The sequence below is a fragment of the Heterodontus francisci genome, chromosome 1 (assembly GCF_036365525.1).
Source record: "Heterodontus francisci isolate sHetFra1 chromosome 1, sHetFra1.hap1, whole genome shotgun sequence".
Classification (NCBI taxonomy): domain Eukaryota; kingdom Metazoa; phylum Chordata; class Chondrichthyes; order Heterodontiformes; family Heterodontidae; genus Heterodontus; species Heterodontus francisci.
In genome coordinates, this window is record NC_090371.1 from 273,787,100 (window position 1) to 273,810,200 (window position 23,101).

The 23,101-nt window shown below is 43.1% G+C and overlaps 2 protein-coding genes across 3 annotated transcripts; one reads left to right on the forward strand and one right to left on the reverse strand.

Moving 5' to 3' along the window:
* Nucleotides 1-1,946: 1,946 nt before the first annotated feature.
* LOC137376552 (S-phase kinase-associated protein 1-like) lies at nt 1,947-11,390 on the forward strand. Of its 2 annotated transcripts, none has more exons than XM_068045324.1 (6): nt 1,947-2,132; nt 3,636-3,735; nt 5,170-5,243; nt 5,940-6,083; nt 9,619-9,759; nt 11,040-11,390. In XM_068045324.1, the coding sequence occupies exons 2-6, from the start codon at nt 3,639-3,641 to the stop codon at nt 11,073-11,075; spliced, it is 492 nt and encodes a 163-aa protein (XP_067901425.1). In that variant the 5' UTR covers nt 1,947-2,132; nt 3,636-3,638; the 3' UTR covers nt 11,076-11,390. The 2 variants fall into 2 exon arrangements, with proteins under 2 accessions (XP_067901425.1, XP_067901416.1); XM_068045315.1 differs by lacking the exon at nt 1,947-2,132 and adding an exon at nt 2,360-2,466.
* A 2,798-nt stretch (nt 11,391-14,188) lies between these two features.
* rpl34 (ribosomal protein L34) lies at nt 14,189-22,191 on the reverse strand. The gene is made up of 5 exons (XM_068045339.1): nt 22,158-22,191; nt 18,470-18,543; nt 17,933-18,032; nt 15,123-15,226; nt 14,189-14,318 (listed from the first exon to the last, which is right to left on the reverse strand). The coding sequence occupies exons 2-5, from the start codon at nt 18,532-18,534 to the stop codon at nt 14,234-14,236; spliced, it is 354 nt and encodes a 117-aa protein (XP_067901440.1). The 5' UTR covers nt 18,535-18,543; nt 22,158-22,191; the 3' UTR covers nt 14,189-14,233.
* Between the last annotated feature and the right edge of the window lie 910 nt (nt 22,192-23,101).

A 23,101-nucleotide genomic window follows, 5' to 3' on the forward strand; every position in this document is an offset into this window, starting at 1 on the left:
TTGCTGGGTCAAAATCCTGGAACTCCCTAACAGCACTGTGGGTGTACCTTCCCCACATGGACTGCAGCAGTTCAAGAAGGCGGCTCACCACCACCTTCTCAAGTGCAATAAATGCTGGCCTAGCCAGCGACACCCACATCCCATGAACGAATAATAAAAAAAGTCAAAGTGCTTTTCAGCCAATGAATGACTTTTGAAGTGCAATCATTGTTGTAGGAAACAAGGCAACCAATTTGTCCACAGCAAGCTCCCACTTACAGCAATGAGCTAAATGATCAGATAATCTGTTTTTAGTGTTGTTGGTTGAGGGATAAATATTGGCCAGGACAACAGAGAGAACCCCTCTGCTCTTCTTGAAAATAGTGCCATAGGATCATTAACACAAATGCTGGCCTAGCCAGTGACGCCCACATCTCATGAATGAATAAAACAAAAACAAAAAAAATCACCACCATTCACGACTGGATGTGGCAGGACTGCAGAGCTTATATCTGATCTGTTGGTTATGGGATTGCTTAGCTCTGTCTATTGCATGCTGCTTCCACTGTTTGGCATGCAAGTAGTCCTGGGTTGTAGCTTCACCAGGTTGAGTTATGCCTGGTGCTGCTCCAGGCATGCCCTCCTACACTCTTCATTTAACCAGGGTTGATCTGCTGGCTTGATGGTAATGGTAGAGTGGGAGATATGCCAGGCCATGAGGTTGCAGATTGTGGTTGAGTACAATTCTGCTGCTGATGGCCCACAGTGCCTCATGGATATCTAGTTTTGCGTTGCTAGATCTGTTCGAAATCTATCCCATTTAGCATGGTGGTAGTGCCACACAACACAATGGAGGATATCCTCAATGTGAGGACGGGACTTTGTCTCTGCAAGGACTGTGCGGTGGTCACTCCTACCAATGCTGTTGTGGACAGATGCATCTGTGACAGGCAGATTTGTGAGGATGAAGTCAAGTATGTTTTTCCCTCTTGTTGGTTCCCTCATCACCTGCTGCAGACTATGTCCTTGGCTTGGTCAGTAATGGTGCTACCGAGCCACTCTTGATGTCGGACATTCAAGTCCCCCACCCAGAGTACATTCTGCCCTCTTGCCACCCTCAGTGCTTCCTCCAAGTGGTGTTCAACATGGACTACTGATTCATCAGCTTGGGTGGAGGAGCAGTAGGTGGTAATCAGCAGGAGGTTTCCTTGCCGCTGTTTGACCTGATACCATGAGATTTCATGGGGCCCGGAGTCAATGTTAAGGTCTCCCAGGCCAACTCCCTCTCGACTTTATACCACTGTGCTTTGTCCTTCCCGTGGGACAGGACGTACCTGGGGATGGTGATGTCTGGAACATTGGCTGTAAGGTATGATTCCATAAGTATGACTGTCAACTGCTGCTTGACTCGGTTGTGGGACAGCTCTCCCAACTTTGGCATGTGGTCCCAGATATTAGCAAGAAGGACTTTGCAGGGTCTAAAGAGCTGAGTTTGCCATTGTCATTTCCAGTGCCTAGGCCGATCTGGTTTCATTCATAGACTTTGTGGCGATTTGATACAACTGAGTGGCTTTGCAAGGCCATTTCGGGCATTTAAGATTTAATCACATTGCCGTGGGTCTGGAGTTACATGTAAGCAGATGTCCTTCTCTAAAGGACATTCGGAAACTAAAAAGGTTTTTACAGCAGTTGACAGTACTTTCATGGCCATCATGCCCATGTTTATTAATTGAATTCAAATTCCACCTTCTGCCATGGTGGGATTCGAATCCATATCTCCAGAGCAATACCCTGGGTCTCTGGTGCAGTGACAATCCCACTGCGCAACCACCTCCTTTTAGGCCAATGAATGCGAGGTAAATGGGATCATGGGAGTTGTTGTTCGCGCATGCCCTGCGGGCCTACAATACCCAGAGGGCAACGGTGATGGCGCGGTGACGTCTCTCCTCTCTCTCACAATGCATTGTCCGTGACATTCAGAAATCAGTCGGCCCTTCGGTAAATGGGCGGCCTCCACAATTAGAGAGGAAAAGCTCGCAGCCGGCGTCTCATTTATAGGTGACCTGGCTTTTCAAATTTAACTGTGAGCGTTATAAATACATCGTCGTGCGCAGCCTAGATGGACCCAACCCTCACGTGTTTTAGTCGTCTATGTAAGTTTCCTGATCTAATTATCCCTACTCAACCGTCTTTAAACGGGGAAAATGGTCCATGCATATATAGATACAATAGTGTGTGGGGTCTTGAGTAAAGAGCTAACCCAGCGCGCTCTTTAAAAAAAAAATGTATATTTTTTTCCTAGTTAGGCACATGAACGGAAGTCAAACTAGGGTCCTGACGTTGCGCAGCAGGGCCTGTGACGTCAGTGCGGTTGGGGGGGAGGGGGGAGTAGGGTCGGCTGGGCTATAAATAGCGGCGGGTGCGGACCGCAGCGGGTCAGTCAGGATCGGAGCCGGAGCTTGTTGGATAGGGGAGGCTGGAGTTTAGGTATGTTGGAGTGGGTTCGCGAGGACGCTGGTCGCCGTGGAAACGCCCGGCGCCGGGTTCCATCCGCCTACCTGGCGCCCGGCTGGCTCACCTGTCGAAAGGAAGCAGCCATTTCTAGGCCGCTCTCCTCCCCTACGTCCCCCAACCACCGACAGCTTGGGCCTAGCGCTCTGTGTAGTCAGGATGCGTGTTGGAGAGCTGTGCAACTTCCCCCCCCCCCCCCCTCCCCCCTCCCCCCCTCCCCCCTCTCCCGGAGCTGGTTCCCCAGCTGGCTGTTAACCTAACTTCGGGCTATATCCCATTTACTGAACCTTCCTCCAGTGTTTATAATTGGTTTAGACTCTGCAGTGTTCTGCTGCCTGTCAGCACTTCGCTGATGCCCTTTGCTGTAAGACCTTTATTTTGTCAATGGGAAGTGCAGTCCATGGACTGAACTCCAAACTGGGAGCTGTTTCTCCTTCTTGATCTAAGAATGGAGAAAGACTTACTCCATTTGATATTTTTCTGTCTTGCTCTCCCCTCCCCCATCTTCCCCCTTCTCTTTCTCCCCCCCCCCCCCCCCACCCACCACACACACACAAGGCCTGGCTGCATCAAATCTGTGCATCTGATGAGGATTCCTGCAGATTTTTAAAATCTGTAAATTAAAATATATACTTGATTGAGATATTTGGCTATTTTATTTGTGTTGATGATTGTGTGCATCTTTTGAGGCTTTCTGAATTTTTACTTGTTATTTTGGTCTCTGCTCCCAAATGTTCATGGGGACTTTTCTTGTGTGTGTCACGTAGAAGAATGTCTTGGAGTAGTCAATGAGAAAAGACATGGGGATTTGGAGGGATGCAGAGAGGAAATGAAGGATGATGAGGTGGAAGTCCATGGTTATATTGTCTAAAGGATTGATTATTACTAATAGAGTAGGGGACGAGAGGCAAATCAAGATAGGTGTTAAGATTATTAGATTAAGATATTAGATGTTGCTTGGGTCGGGAGGGTGAGACTTTGGCAAATAAGTATGTGGGGTAATAAGATTGTGTAGGTTAATGCACAAGATGATATGGAGCTTCAAGCTAATTTAAGGGTGGGAGTGGGTGATGTGGGCACATGATTTCTGTAAATCTGCAGATGCAGATTATAATATTTTTAATAATTTTTTCTTCACTTTCTAGAAAATGCCTGCCATTAAGCTGCAAAGCTCAGATGGAGAAATCTTTGAGGTTGATGTGGAAATAGCAAAGCAATCCATCACAATCAAAACAATGTTGGAAGGTACATCCAATGAAGGGTCTCTGATAACAGTAATGTTGTTCACACTCTTTTCATACTGTTACCAGCTGGGTTAAATTCTTAGCTTGTACTGTGTTGACTGCTGGTAATGTTAGCATTTAGGTGAAGATCTGTCAGATGTTCAGGTAAACCTGGGCAACTGATCATATGATGCCTCGCTGACCTTTTAAATGGGGGATTGATTCTTCTCATTCATCTGGTTGTGACAAGTACATTTTGTGGCTGCTTTCGTGATTGTAATTCTATAATTATCTGAAAGATTCAAGGCTGGGATGGATGGGGATTGGGGGGGGGGGGGGGGGGAGATTCAACTTTGGGGTGCAAAATGGCTGAAGTAGATTCCCACCCCAAAACTTCATTCCCATTGACTGCAAAGTGTATGATGGGCAGCTGATCCTCCATTACCTGTTTTGCGCCCTGCTGAAGTTGGTTGCCCACTCCACCCGACCCTAAAGTTGCCACCACCAAAACTAATGCAAATATCATCATCTGCTTTGTTTCGTGTCTTCCTTCTCAGCCAAAGTACCAGAAAAGGCTGTGAATTCAGATTTTTTTTGGCAGTTTAAGCTATATAGGCCTAATACTGTTTTACTAATGGGTTTTAAATTGTATACATTTAAAGGCAAAAGTACCACTATTTGTTGGGAATAAGATATATTTTTGTTAACACTTTTTTAAAAAAGTTTTGCTAAATGCTGTTTCTGTTGGAGTGTTTGTGCTACAAGCAGACAGAAAGTGCTCCCTGCTGCTGACAATGCTGATTGCAGCAGGGGATTAACTAGCTGCAGTGCCAGTGCGGAATACTATTGATAGATGTGGCAGAGATCCAGTACTAGTAATGTGACAGTGCTGTAAATAAGCTGGCAACAACTTGACTAATCTTGTAGTAAGATTTTTTTCTTAAAGATCCAAGCATAATAAAAGTCAGGTTATAAATAGTGACTTTATGAACTTTAAGCAGCACCTGTGGTGTATTTGTTTTAATGAGCTGCTTAGAAAGGTACTATTAAATTATTTTTGGGTATGAATACTGCATCTGTTTTCTCCAAATTAACTGGTGAGGATTAATATTGGTTCTATGGTGTGGTTTTGCTGTAGGTGGATAGGAATTTCTGCTTTCTCTGTACACCCTTCATGGTATCTAACACTAGGTAGCAAGATATCTTTATGCTATATAGGAGATATGCAATACCCAGGACTAATGGCAAAGCAGTCATTTTAACAGGAAGGGAGAATTGGTGACCCATCTAGGTGTAATAACCTAACTTGGAGAAAGTCAATTTGTTGTCATGTAGATAGTTGACATGAAATTGTCTAGTCAGTTAAAATAAAATTCTACATTTACTGGAATGGTGACCCATGCTTTTTATTTCACAAAGAGTAATGATCCTGTATTCTTTTTTTTTAAAAAAACAGATCTAGGTATGGATGATGAAGGTGATGATGACCCAGTGCCACTTCCAAATGTGAATGCTGCCATTCTGAAGAAGGTAAGAAGGCAAAATCTTTTCTCTGCTGATCTCTCCTGGGGGTAGTGATTCTCTCCAGCCTTTGCTTCATCCATTTCAATTCCAGACTGTTGGAAGTCAAATGGATGTTTGCCTTGGCTCAGTTGGTAACACTTTTCCCTCTGAAATCGTGGGTTCAAGCCCCACTCAAGACATGAGCACAATCTAAACTGACTTTGCGTGCAGTACTGAGTGCTGCATTGTCAAAGAGGAGCAGAAGCATTCTCCCTGGTGTCCTGGCCAACATTTATCCCTCAATCAACACCTAACACAACTGGTCTGGCCATTATCTCGTTGCTTTATGGGAGTCTGCTGTGTGCAAATTGGCTGGCACATTTCCTACATTACAACAGTGATTACACTTCAAAAAGTACTTCATTGACTGTAAAGTCCTTTGGGACACTGAGTTAGTGACAAGTGCTATGTAAATGCAAGACTTTAGATGAAGCTTACTAAAGCTGTATAACATTCCTCTTTTTTGTTAGAATAATGAATTGTGTACTGGGTTTGAACACTGTCCTTGTCCCCTCTGACGTAGGACTAATTCAGCCTAGATTGTTCAAGGGAAAATTTTTGCTGTGCTAGCTACTCTATTCTTTTGTGGTAAGTTCCAGCCTGTGTGGTGCTGGCACGATTATGTGCAAATGACTAGCTTGAAGGTTGTGTTTGTGCACCTAGGTGATCCAGTGGTGTACACATCACCGAGATGACCCTCCTCCACCAGAGGATGATGAAAACAAAGAAAAGAGAACTGATGATATACCTGTGTGGGATCAAGAGTTTCTGAAAGTTGACCAGGGTACTCTCTTTGAATTAATACTGGTCAGTACTTGTTGGAAATTTTTGGGCTTTTATGAACTGTTGTCTAAGCTTTGTTCTGTCCAATTGCATTAAGTCATTGGCTGATGTTGCATAGGTGACTGCACTTCCAAAGAAATTCATTATCTGTGAAGCTCTTTTGTATATTCTGAGATGTGATTATGGTGCTTTACAAATGCAAGTTCTTTTTGATGGTGGAATGGTGAGAACATGGAACTTGCTACCACATGGAGCATTTGAGGTGAATAGCATTGTTTCATTTATTGAGGAAGCTAGATAAATTGAAGGAGAAAAGAGTAAAAGCATATGCTGATGGGGTACGATAAAGCAAGGTGGGAAGCAAGCTAATCAGGAATTTGAGCACTGGTGTGAACCTGTTGTGCCGAATGGCCTGTTTCTGTACTGGAATATTCATATCTGCCATTTCCTGAACTCCTGTACGTTAATGATTTAGACATGAATATAGGAGGCATGATCAGTTTGCAGATGACACAAAAATTGGTGTCATAAATGGTGAGGAGGAAAGCCTTAGATTATAGGAAGATATTGATGGGCTGGTAAGATGGGCAGAGCAATGGCAAATGGAATTTAATCCTGAACAGTGTGGAGTGATGCATTTTGGAAGGCCTAACAAGGCAAGGGAATATACAGTGGATGGTAGGACCCTAGGAAGTACAGAAGGTCAGAGGAACCCTGGTGTACTTGTCCATAGATCATTGAAGGCAGCAGCACAGGTAGATAAGGTGGTTAGGAAGGCATAAGGGATACTTGCCTTTATTAGCTGAGGCATAGAATATAAGAGCAGGGAGGTTATGATGGAGCTGTATAAAATGCTAGTTAGGCCACAGCTGGAGTACTATGTACAATTCTGGGCACCACACTAGGAAGGATGTGATTGCACTGGAGAGGGTGCAGAGGAGATTCACCAGGATGTTGCCTGGGCTGGAGCATTTCAGCTATGAAGGGAGACTGGAAAGGTTAGGGTTATTTTCCTTTAGAGCAGAGAAGGCTGAGGGGGGACATGTTTGAGGCATACAAAGTTGAGGGGCATTGATAGGTTAGATAGGACTTTTTCCCTTAGCGAAGAGGTCAATATTCAGGGGGCATACCTTTTTTAAAGTAGGGGCAGGAAGTTTAGAGGGGATTTGAGGAAAAAGAATTTTTACCCAGAGGGTGGTTGGAATCTGGAACGTACTGCCTGAAGGGGTGGTAGAGGCAGGAACCCTCACAATATTTAAGAAGTATTTAGATGAACACTTGAAACGCCATAGCATACAAGGCTACAGGCCAAGTGCTGGAAAATGGGATTAGAATAGTTAAGTGCTTGATGGGCAGTATGGACACGATGGGCCTGTTACTGTGCTGTATAACTCTGTCTGACTATGACTCTATGCATGGGAATTGCCTTTAACGTGTCATGCTAGGCCCACACCTGCCAAGAATGAGGCACATCAATTTTGTCATGAACATTGATTTTTTTTTTAACTTGTTGGAGCAAGGAAATGACTTGTTGCAGATCAGCTGCGGCTGGGGAAAAAAACTCATACTAACAGACCTCCAAGGTGAGGAAGCACATACCAGTGTCTGCTAAGGAGGATACAATCCACAAGGGCCAGAACTGGTTAGACCAGCTGGTCACATGACTATCTGGCTGTTCCAGGGATTTTTTGAACTGGCCAGAGTTTAAAGGCAGTGTGTCTGTTTGCTCCTGGACTGAAGATCTCTGTGTCTGTCTGCTCCCATCTCTTTCTCAAGCCTCTGAATCCACTGAAGGCACATGAACCCCAAGAGAGAAGTCTCCTACAGCGAACAAGATTTAAGAATGATACTGGGCCCCAATGAAAAGCAAGATCTACCTACAATCAAGGACTCTACAGTGAGCTCGAAGAACTGTAACAACTCTTCAGGTATTGCGTCAAACTTTCCACTTTATTTTTCTCTTCTGTCTCTTTGCATGTGTGTATTGTGTATGCATGCTCGCATAGGAGTGCCATGTAACTGTAGGTGTCAAACAAATTGGAGTTTGAGTTTAATAAATTTCAACTTTTCTTTTTTAGACCTGAGAGCCTGTTTGTGCTAGTTTCTTTGCCTTTATAATTGGAAAGCAGTGAACAAGGAGTCACCAAATGGGAGCTAAAAAGTGTTTAAAATTAAACCCTGTTACAGTAAGACCAGAGGTCTAGGGTTCCCCTTCAGTCTTCACCTGGTCTTGCCGTAAGAACATTTGATTTTAAATGCACAATGTTTTTAGCTCCCCTTTGGTAAATCCTTGCTCACTGCTTTCCAATTAGAAGGCAAAGAAACCAGCACAAACAGGCTTTCTCAAGTCTAAAAAAGACGAGTTGAAATTTATTAAACTTAAACTCTTTAATTCATTTGGCACCTACGGATACGTGATACACATGTATGCAGAGACAGAAAAGAACAGAATAAAAAATAAAGTGGAAAAGTTTGAGGCAATATCTGAAGAGTTGTTGCAGTTCTTCGAGCTCACTGTAGAGTCCTTGCTTGTAGGTAGATCTTGCTTTTTGTTGGGTCCCAGTATTCTTGAACCTTGTTCACTGTAGGAGACTTTTCTCTCTTGGGGTTCATGTGCCTTCGTTGAATTCAGAGGCTTGAGAAAGAGATGGCAGCAGAGAGGAGAGAGATCTTCAGTCCAGGAGCAAACAGACATTGAATTCGAACTCTGACCCTGTCAAAAGAACCCTGGAATAGCCAGGTAGTCATGTGACCAGTTCTAACCAGTCCTGACCCTTGTGGATTGTTTCCTCAAGCAGGCCTTGGAATGTGCTTCCTCACCTTTGTCTGTTAGTATGTAAATATTTTTTTTCCAGCCACAGCTGATCTGTTTAACAGGTCATTTCCTTGATCCAACAATTAAAAATCAATATTCATGACAAAATTGATATGCCTCATTCTTGGCAGATGGGGGGCCTAGCATGACATAAGTAACCAAACCTTACACCTCTTTTAACTTGTACCACAATTTTTTTTTAGAAAGGTGGTTGGGGGATGACAGGGGTGGGGGTGTCTTCCTGGGCACCACCTATTTGAGTTTGAACAGTAACCTCGTATTCAAAAATGAGAGCCAACTGCACTTCCTGCAATAGCATGTTAAGCGCAGTGGTTTAATCTGAGTGCAGCATTTTGTAACTATAGTGCTGTGAGGTGGCAAAAATAGGTTTGCTGAAAGATGCATTTTGAGTAACTGAGCCCACACATAGATTGAATTTTGTTTAGGTTGAAAGTAGTTGGAAACACTATTTTTACAAATTACATTAAATTTTGGAGGGTTGCATGTAGCCACTGAAGTGTCGTGGACTGGAAACCATTCACAGGGTCTAACACCCACTGGCTATTCCATCAAAATGTCTGTCAACATGTGATCATCTTGGGGAAACTATCTTCTCGTGGCTTGATTGCACCCAGGCAGGCCTACCCCTCTATTAAAACAGAAGAATAAATCTTGGTGAGGAGCAAGGACTTTTAAAAATATTTCTCAAAAGCTTTGTTCTAATAGACTTTCTTTTTATAATAGGCTGCAAACTACCTTGATATCAAGGGTCTTTTGGATGTCACTTGCAAAACAGTGGCAAACATGATTAAAGGAAAAACACCTGAAGAAATTCGCAAAACCTTCAACATCAAGAATGATTTCACTGAGGAAGAGGAAGCACAGGTACTGCTAGCTTATCTCTTTAAAAAAAAATTTACAAGCCCCAAGTACCTTGTACTTTCTCTGCTTGAGCTGTCTTGTTTTTGAATGACATGTTTTTATTTGTTCATGGGACGTGGGTGTTGCTGGATAGGCCAGCATTTATTGCCTATCACTAATTGCCCTTGAACTGTGGCTTGTGAGGCCATTTCAGAGTTTGATGTGGGCCTGAAGTCACATGTAGGCCAGACCGGATGGCAGATTTCCTTTTCCTCAAGGACATTAGTGAACCAGATGGGTTTTTACAACAATTGACAATGGTTTCATTATGGTCACCATTATAATTCCAGATTTTTTTTAACAATTCAAATTTCACAATTTGCCATTGTGGGATTTGAACCTAAGTACTAGTCTGGGCCCTGGGACTCTGGATTACTAGCCTAGTGACATTACCACTATGCCATCACCTCCCCCAGCTTAAGGTGGCTTCTCTTGAGCAGGAGAGGGGCAACTTTGTCTCTTTCTTTCAAGGGATACTCACCTAAAATGAGGGACTTTGGTACTATGGTTTAAAATGCTGTAGTTTGAAATCAGCTTAGACTGGGATGCAAGGGTCTTTTTTTTTAATTCAACCTCTCCGCCCAGTGGGCTTGAGTCCATGGCACAAATGTGACTATAACGTTTTATATGGCAAGTACTCCAAGCTGCACTAAGGTTTTATTGATCTAGTAGGAGGTGGCCTTACTAAATTGGGAATTGACGTTTCAAGAGCAGCATAAAGACAGCTCTATATTTTTATAAGCAGCCCATGGTAAATCTGTCGTAACCCCATGCATTTGCCACCATAGCTTCAGTAGTTTTCTGTTTTGTGTGCAGTGTGCTTTACTATACATTTGTTTTAATCTGCTGTTATCCTGATGTCAATTTTTCATGTGTTCTCATTTTCTAAGTGGTTATCTTTATTCCCTAAATTAAACTTTCTGCCCAATCAAAAGTATTCTCTAAGTGGCTTTTCCATGCTAATATGCGTTCTCAAAATGCTTGAATTGCCTTTTTAAGCTTGGCTGAAACAACTGGACAACCCAGGTTGGGCTTCTGAGGTATGTGCATCAAGGAACATGTACATAACCTGCCAGACCCCTGAACTGCATGAGTTGGTTTCTGAACAGATTGCTGCTTTTTCAGCAATGTTGCAGACTCAGATGGATTTGGGGAATTGTGGGTGGAGGTGAAGGAACAACTTTGAGGGAGGGTCCAATGAAAGATCATTTCTTTGGGGGGCTAATTGTATTTCTCTCTTTCAGGTACGGAAGGAGAATCAGTGGTGTGAAGAGAAGTGATCCAATGGGAAATGAGTGCAGCTTATTGGAAAATCTCTGCTTGCACAATTTATTAATCACTAATCGCCTGTGATACTTTGAAATAGTGACAAGATAACCATGCATTTGTAACTGTTAATTTTGAGCTTACTGCTTACTCCATGAAACCTATTCCATTTAGTGAGTTGAACAGTGGCTGTAGTGTATTTATTCACCATCTGAATTTTCTTTGGTCAATAGAATGAAAGTTGTATAAAGAACTGGTAGCATAACAGCTATTATAATTTGAAACTTTTTTCTTTTAATTTGTAATTAAAGTTTACTTTTTTTATTGTGGTTAGGTTTTGAAAAAATTTACTGTCTTAAAATGGTACCCCAATTCATCTCTAATTGAATTCATAGATACTGGTGTATGGATTTTTACTTGAACACCAGCTAACCTCACAGCTCTTGTGAATTCAAAATACCATCAAGATTGGACAGCCAGTGATGTTTCAAGATGCATTCCTGCTACATCAAATTAGTTTCCATTTTTGTTCAAATCTTATTTACTGTGCCCAGCTGAATTTGGTGTAGCAATGTCCTACAAGATAACAGTTTGAAGGTAGTACTGGTTGAAATAAAAGATCTGTGCTGAAAGCCATTAATGATGAGAGGTATGAGATCATTGTTATTGAGGCTGTATGGATCTAGCATCTTTTTACTAGAAATATCAAACTTCTGTTGGGTAGAGCTGGGTTGCATATTTTATGGGTAGTGTCCTTCTAGCAGAATTAGGGCTTGTTGCTGAATAGCTTCTGTGGTGTTTTGGAAGTAGATAAATAAAAATGGCTTTTGTTAGCTACAGCAAATGCTATAATTAGATAACCTATTTCCATCAGCTCAGGAAAGCATATAGGCAAAACAAGATGATTATTTAATTTTATGCTTGCAGCAGCTTAAGTAGTCATGGTAATTTCCAGAACCTTTTTTGCAACTGATAAAGGCCATACTAGCTTTAGTGATAGAATAAACTAGAATTACTGTGATGGTAAGGGAACATCGTGGAGTTACAAATTAAAGTTTGCTGTGCCTTAAAGGATGAGTAAATTGTAGTAAACCGTACTGTTGGGGGAAGAGCTACATAATGGCGAGCAATCAACTAACAGCAAGTTTTTTTTATATAAATGTATAGTGCTAGGGAAATATGGGCCATTAAAAACAGATGCAGGTGCCTATAATCGATGGGCAGTGGCAGGCCAGCTGGAAACTTAGTGGGCTGGGTTCTGGCCCATAGGCCATATGTTGGACAATTTGGGGTTAGATGAAGTAGAGTGGGAAGAGACAGGGTGGAGCATGGATGTGTTGGATCAAATAGCTGATTTCTGTAAAATTCAATATGTTTCTATCGTTCATGACACACTGCATCCATAGTCTATCCCAATGCCAGATCAATTTCCAGTCAAACACTTTAAGGGGGGGAGTGGATGTGAGCTTAGTTTAGTTTAGAGATACAGCACTGAAACAGGCCCTTCGGCCCACCGAGTCTGTGCCGACCATCAACCACCCATTTATACTAATCCTACACTAATCCCATATTCCTACCACATCCCCACCTGTCCCTATATTTTCCCTACCACCTACCTATACTAGGGGCAATTTCTAATGGCCAATTTACCTATCAACCTGCAAGTCTTTGGCATGTGGGAGGAAACCGGAGCACCCGGAGGAAACCCACGCAGACACAGGGAGAACTTGCAAACTCCACACAGGCAGTACCAGGAATTGAACCTGGGTCGCTGGAGCTGTGAGGCTGCAGTGCTCACCACTGTGCCGCCCAGGCTGTGAGCTAAGTTGGCTTTGTAAAAAGCTGAAGGTAGTCCCCACCACTTAGCCTGTCCTCACTCATCACAGGTAGCTACCCACATTGGGCAAATGGCACCAACCATTTGTCACTACCACAAGCAATTACAAAAGTGTCACATATTTTGTGCAGATCAGTGTTTATCATTTTAGAAGATTGGCTGATTTAACACGCAGGTCTTCAATTAGCAATTTGTACAGTTAACTATATAGGAGGCAGGCAAAAGGTGGAGACTACAGTTGGATGTCTCAAGCAGCACCCTCCCCTGTGTCACCATGTAATTGCCTGGGAGGCAAAAGGACAAAAACCCCAGGCCAATGAGTAGAAATAAAATTTAAAGGATTGTTGTGGTATAACAGGAAGGTCCAACACCCCCACTGCAGGGGAACTAGGACCAAGATTCTAGTTATGGAAACTCTGCACCCATTTTAAGTGCAGATGGCAAGGCATTTAACAAATCAGGTGTAGAATTTATATCATACTGCCCACTTCAATACTATAGCTGATTTGGATTCTTTAATCATGCTGGTGGTATTGATTTGGCTAACTTTCCTAGAGTTATACAGTGCAGAAACAGGCCCTTGGTGTCTGTGCTGGCCATTAAGCACCTAATATTCTAATCCCATTTTCCAGTACTTGGCCTGTAGCCTTATGGCATTTCAGGTGCTCATCTAACCTATCAATGTCCTTCATAATTTTGTTTACCTCAATCATGTCCCTCTCTGCCCTAAGGAAAACAACCCTAGCCTTTTCAGTCTCTCTTCATAGCTGAAATGCTCCAGCCCAGAGGTGAATCTCCTCTGCACCCTCTCCAGTACAATCACATCATTGCAATATTGTGGTGCCCAGAACTGTACATAGTACTCCAGCTGTGGCCTAACTAGTGTTTTATACAGCTCCATCATAACCTCCCTGCTCTTATATTCTATGCCTTGGCTGATAAAGGCAAGTATCCCATATGCCTTCCTAACCACCTTATCTACCTGTGCTGCTCCTTCAGTGATCCATAGACAAGTACACCAAGGTCCCTCTGTACTTCCTGGGGTCCTACCATCCATTGCATATTCCTTGTTAGTCCTCCCAAAATGCATCACCTCACACTTCTCAGGATTAAATTCCATTTGCCACTGCTCCGTCCCTCTTACCAGTCCATCTGTATTGTCCTGTGATTTAAAGCTTTCCGCCTCACTATTTATGGCATTTTACTATTTCTTCCATGCAAGGAGCCCATTCTGTTTATGACTAACTATCTACACATTGTAGGGGAAATAAATATTCTCAAACAAACAAGTTCCAATTAGATTTTTAATCCCATGTTTATACAAAACAAGATGGTTCACTTCGACTTCTGGCTTTGTGCTTGTGCCTTCAGCACCTTCACCACGATCTTCTGTTCCTCGATAAGAAATGCACGCTTAATTCTGAAAAGATTTTTAAAAAAAGCTGCACATCAGACCAAGGTTTGCAACTGCAGCTCAACAGCAGGGTGCCAAAGGAAAGAAAGGTCTCGATTAAATAACAGTCACATATCCCACATACTTGCATATGACCTGTACTCCAGAATCACTGATTAGCAGGAGCTGAAAATCTCCTGCGGGCTGGCACACTTGGGTCACAGCTCCAGCAGGAGTGCCGTGGTGCTACACAGGCCACACTCACGGCTGATTGCCTTCCCACAGAACTTCTGATGGGCTTTAGGGTGGAGCCTACTTAAAAGGCTGCATGCATAATATTCCTGATTTTGGCAGGCGAAAAGCATCTCCAGAACCATTCACTGAAGTTTGCAGGTTCTGGAGGGATGTTGGACACCCAAATCACACAGCTCACAGCCTGGGCAGGAGCATTTAAGGTGGTGGTCTTCCCTGACTGCACACAGTTCACTGGCCCAACAATTATTCCAATTTATAGCGACCTTTTATCAGCTGTCTTAACACACCAACTACACATAGTGTGGTTTGGTTTTGCTGCAGCAGTTCTGTTGAAACCTTTGAAGGCCCCCCTCTCATTTTTCCCCATCCTGGGTCATCAACAGAAAACCCACCCAGTTCAATATTCCACCTTCAACAGGCTGCTTGAAGGTCAGTGTGGAATCGACTATCACTGTCAGACTGGACACATACTAGGACAGCTGACATGCCACATTGGGGGGTCTTGTTGCAGACAATAATGTTCGATGAACTGATTAATCGAAAGAAGTATTACGAAAAAGTAATTTTGAAGGTTACCTGTCGCGTACACACTTGGCGCACATGGATCCACCATAAGCTCGACTGACGTGTTTCTTGGTCTTTGACAATCTCATTAGGACCTTGGGTCTAACAGCCCGAATCTGCACAAGTTCAAAAGGAATCAGTTAATGTCTATTTTTGGTCAACAGTTCACACACAAAATAGCCATATTCAGCATCAAAAATGAACATACTTTCCTACTGAATCAACTGTAAAAACAGTTAAAATCAATAGCATGCTTTAAGACATTTTGGCCAAAACTCAAAGTAGGTTCTCCTATCCCTGTACTTCAAACACAGTTAGGAACTGGATGACCCAGCAGACCAAAGAGTGCTTTTCATCTCAGTTCAAAGCCAAGTCAGCCTGAATGTGTCTTGTGACTGCAAGGGTCCCATGTGAAATGAGTTTGGTTAATCTTGATCCAGCACCTAGTTAGCATAGGCCTTGCAGCAAGAAGAAAAGTGTCTTTAACCGGAAATTTTACCCGACCTAATGATGGTTACCGAGGACATGAAAAAGTGCTACATTGATGCAATATGAGTGCTCTTCTGAGGTTAGGGCAGAGTAAAGCTTCAGCTGGCCTCTAGCTCTGCTGTATTTGCCCTGGGGTTAATGATGTCAAGACTGGGTGCCTGAAGTGGAAAGTATTCCATTGTACAGCATTGATCTCACTTGCTCCGGGCACAAGAAATAAAAAAACATTTAACAAATGTATTAAGATTTTTCAAAAAGTTTAATGCTGCAAGCCTTTACTTGTTCTTGAGATATTGAGTTACTGGCAAGGCAACATTTACTGCCCACTCCGAATGCCCACACCAGGGATCAACCAGACCAGGTGGAACTGGGGTCATGTGTTGGCCAGACCAGGTAAGGTTCCCTTCCTCAAAGGGCGTTAGTGAACTCACTGGGTTTTTACAAGAATCCAACAACTTTCATGGTAACGTATTTTGGTCAGGAAGTGGAACTACAACAACAAATTAAATTCCACATTGATTTTTAATTGCACTAAAATTCTACAACCAAATTAACGCACCGTGATGAAATCTATTGAATGTTCTCAACCAAAGCACAGGATCTCCCCCAAAAGATAGACAGACATTGAAAAGTTAACAGTTAATCTTAAAATATTATCGCAGGGATTTTCTTGTGCTCAACCAAACAAGATGTTATGGACTTATTTTGCCTATTATGGTACGTTTTGTAACCAGTGTCAACATTAGGCGACCCTGTGTCAGATACAACGCAGGTTAGATGCAGAGTAAAGGTCTTTTTTACTCTGCTACCATTTCTTATACTGAAAAGAGGCTCATTACTAGATCTGTGCTGACCAGGAGGGAAGGAACAAAAGACTCCGATAAAGATTTAATTTGGGATGGATCTTCAACGAAACAGGTGCCAGTACAAGCAACAGCTATTTAAGTGGCATATTCAAGCATCCAGCTAACTAATGAAAGCCATACATCAATGTGCTATTTACATTGAAATGCACATCGTTGATTCAAATCTCCAGTTTCATTCACAGCCTGATCTAATAAAAAAATGAGACAAATCAGGTGATGGAATGTTCACACAATTCATCCGAAGAACAAAATTTAATAAGCTCACCACAAACTGCTCTTGCAAAAAGGGCTGAGCCTTCTCTTACTTTTCAACTCAACTCAGAAAAATCCAACAGCGTTGAGGTTAGACACATCTAATTCAACCAAATAACAAATCAGAAACTTGGCTGCATTATTTCAACAAAGACTTGCAGGTTGATAGGTAAATTAGCCATTAGCAATTGCCCCGCGTATAGGTAGGTGGTAGGGAAATATAGGGACAGGTGGGGATGTGGTAGGAATATGGAATTAGTGTAGGATTAGTATATATGGGTGGTTGATGGTCGGCACAGACTCGGTGGGCCGAAGGGCCTGTTTCAGTGCTGTATCTCTAAAACAAAAAAACAAAAACAAAACAACTCTAGCATCGAGAGGCATCCTTCACCTTTCAGTCTCAACTTTATTTACTTTGGTGCTATTTTTAGTTTGTCAGCCAAATGTAGAGGCATTCAGGACTTAAAGCCACCCCTCCAAAATAACAAAGTCCTGTTATTGCAGAATATATCATGGTCAGCAATAAAATGCAAATAGCAGATATGGGGATGTTACTGTAAAGATTGATACTCTAATGCAATCAAAAGAAACGGGACTGGATTAAATTTCTAAACCTGCAACATAGGGAGAAGTGCTTTCTCCTTTCAGTGCACAGACTTATACACGTTTATAATGCACACAGAGGCCACTCAGCCCATTATGACTGTACCAGTTCTTTGCTGGAACAATCCAAAACACTCTTCACCCAGCATCCCGATACGTTCCTTTGCTTATACATTCATCCAATGCATTGGCCTCTGCCTCAACCAAGTGGTAAAGCATTCAAGCTCCAAGAAACGTGCTTATCCTCTATCCGCAGATTGGCAATTTTAAATTGATGGTCCTCATCACTGATCAGAGAAAAATAGTCTTTTCCCAGTCACTATCAAAACTCTAAATAACTTAAACAAAAGAAATCTCCTCTTGCTGATCCAATGTATGGCAACTCAAGTCCCTGGTTGTAATTATAGCCAAGAAGCCCATCAGATCAGGAAATTGTGGAAAAAAAATCCACACACTGCCACTTTTTTTAAAGACAAGGCAGGACAAAACTGTTTCCACCCCAGACTGCAGCTGCAGCGCCTCAATGCCCAATGAGGTTCAACTACATGCATTAGAAATCACAAGCTGTTCTAAACCAAAACCCTTGCCGCATGGATTAAAGTGACTACTTACACCGCGGAGTCTTCCAGGACAGATGCCACACGCAGACTTTGGTGCTTTGCCAACCTTCTTGGTGTATAGGAAGACGATGCGGTTACCAGGTGTGCGAGACCTTCACAATTAAGGAAAGGGTAAGTGTTTTCCCTCAGAAAATTAAACAAGACAGCCTTTGAGAACAAGACAACTTCAAATGCTAAAAGGATTACATTTTAAGGTAGGCTTCTATTGAAGATTATGGGGCAATCAAGTTGAGGTGTTTAAGATGTCTAAGGGAGTTGATAGTCTCTCTCTCTACCCTATTTCCTCTGGTGAGGGAATCCAGAACAAGGGGGTAGAACCTTAAAATTAGAGCTAGGAATGTCAGAATGCACTTCAAATATACGGTAGTGGAAATCTGGCATCCTCTCCACCAAAAAGATGTTCAGCGTGGGGTCAACTGAAAATTTCAAAAATCTATCAATCTTATTTTTGTTAGTCAAGGACATTAAGGGTTATGGAACCAAGACAGGTAGACAGAGTTGCAGACCAGCCATGATCTAATCTACTTACAATCTTTTCTTGTTGGAGGCTGTGTTGTAGGACAACCTACGACGATATGTCAGACGCTGAACCATCTTTTAAAGCTGGAAGAAATGTAGAGGTAACAGTCAAAATTAACATTTAAACTGTTTTATGATAAAGCTTTACAGTTCAGTAAGGGGAGATGGTGGCGTAGTGGTAATGTCACTGGACTAGTAATTTATTGGCCTAAGACTAATACCCTGGAGACACAGGGTCAAAACCCACATGGCAGCTGGTGGTACTTAAATTCAATTCAATTAATTAATAAAAATCTGGAATTTAAAGCTAGTCTCAGTAATGGTGCCATGAAACTAATGTCCTCTGTCGTCAAAACTCACCTGGTTCACTAATATCCTTTAAGGAAGGAAATCTGCTGCCCTTACCTGGTCTGGCCTACATGTGACTCCAGACCCACAGCAATGTGGCTGACTCTTAACTGCCCTCTGAAATGGCCTAGCAAGTCATTCAGTTGTCAAGGGCAATTAGGCATGGGCAACAAATGCTGACTTTGCTAGCGATGCCCACATCCCATTAAAGAATTAAAAAAAGTTCAGGAGTTTTGTCAACAGATGTAGCCCAATGTTTAGTGCTGTAGAAATGACATATATCATTGCCTGGGTTTTATAAAGTAATAAATATCAGATTCAGTGCTTCGGAAACTCAGCACTCTTACAGATCAACTTCATCCCTTTAGCCAACAGTCCCAGCATGGCAGCATTGTTAAAAATACAATAGAAAACTCTGATCTTACTTTGCTTAAACTGCAGTATCACTGGAGGCAGTAGGGCCAACAGACTGATTCCTGGTGTCAGAGGACTGGAGAAAACCAGGCTTCTCAGCCTTCAAAGGAGTTATTTAAGCAGAGATCTTAGAGATATACAAGATACAGATTCAATAGCAGCCTTCAAAATCAAAGTGCATAAATACTTAAAGGGGAACAAATTGCAAGGACTTGGGGAAAGAACAGGGGAAAGGGATCAACTAGCTTCCTCTTCGAAAGAGCAGGCACAGACGCAATGGGACGAAACTGAATTGAACTAAAACTGAATTGGAACAGTCACATTCAAGAGCAGGTCAGAGGCTGGGAATTCTGTACTGCCATACTATCACCATTTCTTCACTGTGTCTGGATCAAAATGCTGGAACTCCCTCATTAACAGCATGTGTGTACCCATACTAGATGGACTGCAGCAGTTCAAGAAGGCACCTTCTCAATGGGCAATTAGGGATGACAACAAACTTTGGCCTTGTGAGCAACACCCACATCTCATGAAATGGATAAAAAAGAAAAGAATGGCCTCCTTCTGTGTTGTACTATTCAATGATTCTATGATGTTAATGGTGACGTCTCAATTCATTCCATCTTCGCTGCCTTCGGAGAATACTTGGCATCAGGTGGCAGGACTATATTTCCAACACAGAAGTCCTTGAAGCGGCCAACATCCCCAGCTTATACACACTACTGAGTCAGCGGCGCTTGAGATGGCTTGGCCATGTGAGCCGCATGGAAGATGGCAGGATCCCCAAAGACACATTGTACAGCGAGCTCGCCACTGGTATCAGACCCACCGGCCGTCCATGTCTCCGTTATAAAGACGTCTGCAAACGCGACATGAAATCGTGTGACATTGATCACAAGTCGTGGGAGTCAGTTGCCAGCATTCGCCAGAGCTGGCGGGCAGCCATAAAGACAGGGCTAAATTGTGGCGAGTCGAAGAGACTTAGTAGTTGGCAGGAAAAAAGACAGAGGCGCAAGGGGAGAGCCAACTGTGCAACAGCCCCAACAAACAAATTTCTCTGCAGCACCTGTGGAAGAGCCTGTCACTCCAGAATTGGCCTTTATAGCCACTCCAGGCGCTGCTTCACAAACCACTGACCACCTCCAGGCGCGTATCCATTGTCTCTCGAGATAAGGAGGCCCAAAAGAGAATGGTACGGGAAAGATAAATCCAGAAAATTACAAGTACTTTAAGTTGTAGCAGTAGGACAAGGAGACAGGGTCAAATTAGTAAAAGGTAAAGATAGTATTAGAGGAAGTTTTAAGCCACACAAAGTGAACACTGAGAATGGATGCCCAGATACAGCAGTGGAAGCAAAAGCCCCAGAATCAGATACTACAGTCGAAAACCTCAGGGTTTTTCTGGTTGGATAAATTACAGTGTAACAGACAGCCTCCTCTGTCCGTATTGCTCGCAACCTCAGTCTTTATTCCATCTTCACAAAAGAGCTTCAAGTCTCATCATGGTGTGCTGCTCCTTTCCTCTGCCAGTTCACCAACCATACCCTCAAAACCAAACCAGAAAATGATCCCAAAATAGGAAAAACACACGAGTATCCAATGCCCACACAGAACAATGAGGCATTCTAACATCCCATTATTACTTTAATCATTTCAGCTCCCATTCTCATGTGCTACCTTCCTGACCTGTGGAAGATAGGTCAGAATTCCAGTGAGCTGTCAAAATCTGGCTCAGAAAGTGCTCAGTGATCTTAAAAGAACTTGCATTTATATAGTGACTTTAATGTAATAAAACATCCCAACACACTTCAGAGTACTATCTGACAAAATCTGACAGAGACATATAAGGAGATATTAGGGCCAATGACCATGGAGGTAGGTTTTAATAAGCAACTTAAAGGAGGAGATGTTCAGGGAAGGAATTCCAGAGCTTAGGGCCTAGGTAACTGAAGGCAAGACAGCCAATGGTAGAGTAATAAAAATCAGGGATATGCAACAGGCCAGAATTGGAGGGGCACAGATATCTTGGGAGGGCTGTAGAGTTGGAGATTAGAGATAGGGAGGGGTGAGCTCACAGAGGGTTTTGAAAACAAGGACAAGAACTTTAAAATTGAGTACACCATAAACTGCTTTACAGCAGATTTCAACAGAGACTGGAGTGTCAGCCTGGATTATGTGCTCAAGACTCTGAAATTCGACTTGAACTCATGACTTTCTTGACTCAGATGCTACCAAGGGAGTAATGAGGGACTGCTGCACTATCCAAGATACCGTCTTCAGGACAAGACATTAAACACAATATCCATCCCAGTCTGCTCACTATTTCACAGACGAACAAGAGGGTACTCAGCAGCATCCTAGTAATATTTACCTGTCAACCAATATTGCTAAAACAGATTATCTGGTCATTACATTGGCTGTTTGTGGGATCTTGCTATACTACTGCTTTTCTTACAACCGTGACTGCACCTTGAAAATAATTAATTGGGATACCCTGTGGTTGTGAAAGGTACTATATAAATGTAAGAGTTCCCAGCGGTGCCGGACTTCGCCTGCCTGCAGTCCGATGAGTATTAACCCCAGTTGCTGCCTCCTTCTTTCAGGCGTTACCAAGGCGGAGGCCCAAGCCCGGGTTGGCGGCTGTCAGCGTTACCTCTCACCAGAGCGCCCCCCATCCCATCCCCTCTCTGTCACCAACCCCGAGCGGCCTCAGGGATCGAGGCCTCATCCATCCCAGCTCAGATCACTCACAGGCCCGCCTCATCCCTGCGAGTCCCCGCCTCACAAACACCTCGCACTATCCGCCCCAGAGAGGCGCGCTCGCTCTGGGGAACGGCAACCCACGAGGCCCCGGTGGATCGAACTCCCGATGGCCGCGGATGACACCCGATTGTCCGTAAAACCCCATCCAGTCCGCAGCCTCAACAAGCTCCATACCTGCACCTAGCGTCACCGGAAAAGGAAGGAGGAAGTGGATGAAGGGCAAAGTTCAAGTAGAGCCAACACAATGTAGTGGCCGTACAACATAAGCGGATGTACGGAATTACGTAACGTGCTGGAATCCGATAGGGGTCGCCATGTTGTTGTACGGCCACTACATGGTGTTGGGATGCCTCGGGAATTAGAGATGCTCAAAGCTGCTAGTCCTTCTCCCACTTAGTTATGGCATCCTTTGTCACTTTAAATCGCAATTTATTTTCCCATAGTTAAACAAGAAACTCCACTTCCAACAAAAACAAAATAGAATTATAGAATGGTTACAGCACAGAAGGAGGCCATTCGGCCTGTCGTGTCCATGCCAGCTCTCTGAAAGAGCTACTCACCTTATTCCATTCCCTCGCCTTTTCCCCAGAGCCCTGCAGTTTTTTTTCTCTTCAGATAATTATGCAGTTCTCTTTTGAAGGCCTTGATTGAACCTGCCTTCACCACACTCTGCAGAACATTCCAGAACTGAACCACTCGCTGCATAAAAAAGCTTTTCCTCATGTCACCATTGCTTCTTTTGCCAATCACCTTCCATCGATGTCCTCTGCATCTGGATCCTTTGGCCAGTGGGAACAGTTTCTCCCTATTTATTCTGTCCAGACCCTTCATGATTTTGAACAACTCTTATTAAATCTTCTCTTAATCTTCTCTTCTCCAAGGAGAACAACCCCAGCTTCTCCTGAAGTTCCTCATCCCTGGAACCATTCTCGTGAATCTTTTCTGCACCCTCTCTAAAGTGTGCTGCCCAGAACTGGACACAATACTCCAGTTGAGGCTGAATCAGTGCTTTATACAGGTATATCATAACTTCTTTGTTCCTGTACTCTATGCCCTATTTATAAAGCTCAGGATATCACATGCCTTATTAACCACTTTCTCAACCTGCTCTGCAACCT

What these genes read in the sequence shown, in the direction of transcription:
- rpl34 (XM_068045339.1), bottom strand. Translation starts at nt 18,534, where the DNA reads ATGGTTCAGCGTCTGACATATCGTCGTAGGTTGTCCTACAACACAGCC. An exon ending in GCCTCCAACAAGAAAAGATT is followed by an intron (nt 18,033 to 18,469) that starts GTAAGTAGATTA and finishes TTAATTGTGAAG; the next exon opens with GTCTCGCACACCTGGTAACC. An exon ending in GTCCTGGAAGACTCCGCGGT is followed by an intron (nt 15,227 to 17,932) that starts GTAAGTAGTCAC and finishes GAACTTGTGCAG; the next exon opens with ATTCGGGCTGTTAGACCCAA.
- LOC137376552 (XM_068045324.1), top strand. Translation starts at nt 3,639, where the DNA reads ATGCCTGCCATTAAGCTGCAAAGCTCAGATGGAGAAATCTTTGAGGTT. An exon ending in AATCAAAACAATGTTGGAAG is followed by an intron (nt 3,736 to 5,169) that starts GTACATCCAATG and finishes TTAAAAAAACAG; the next exon opens with ATCTAGGTATGGATGATGAA. An exon ending in CTGAGGAAGAGGAAGCACAG is followed by an intron (nt 9,760 to 11,039) that starts GTACTGCTAGCT and finishes TCTCTCTTTCAG; the next exon opens with GTACGGAAGGAGAATCAGTG.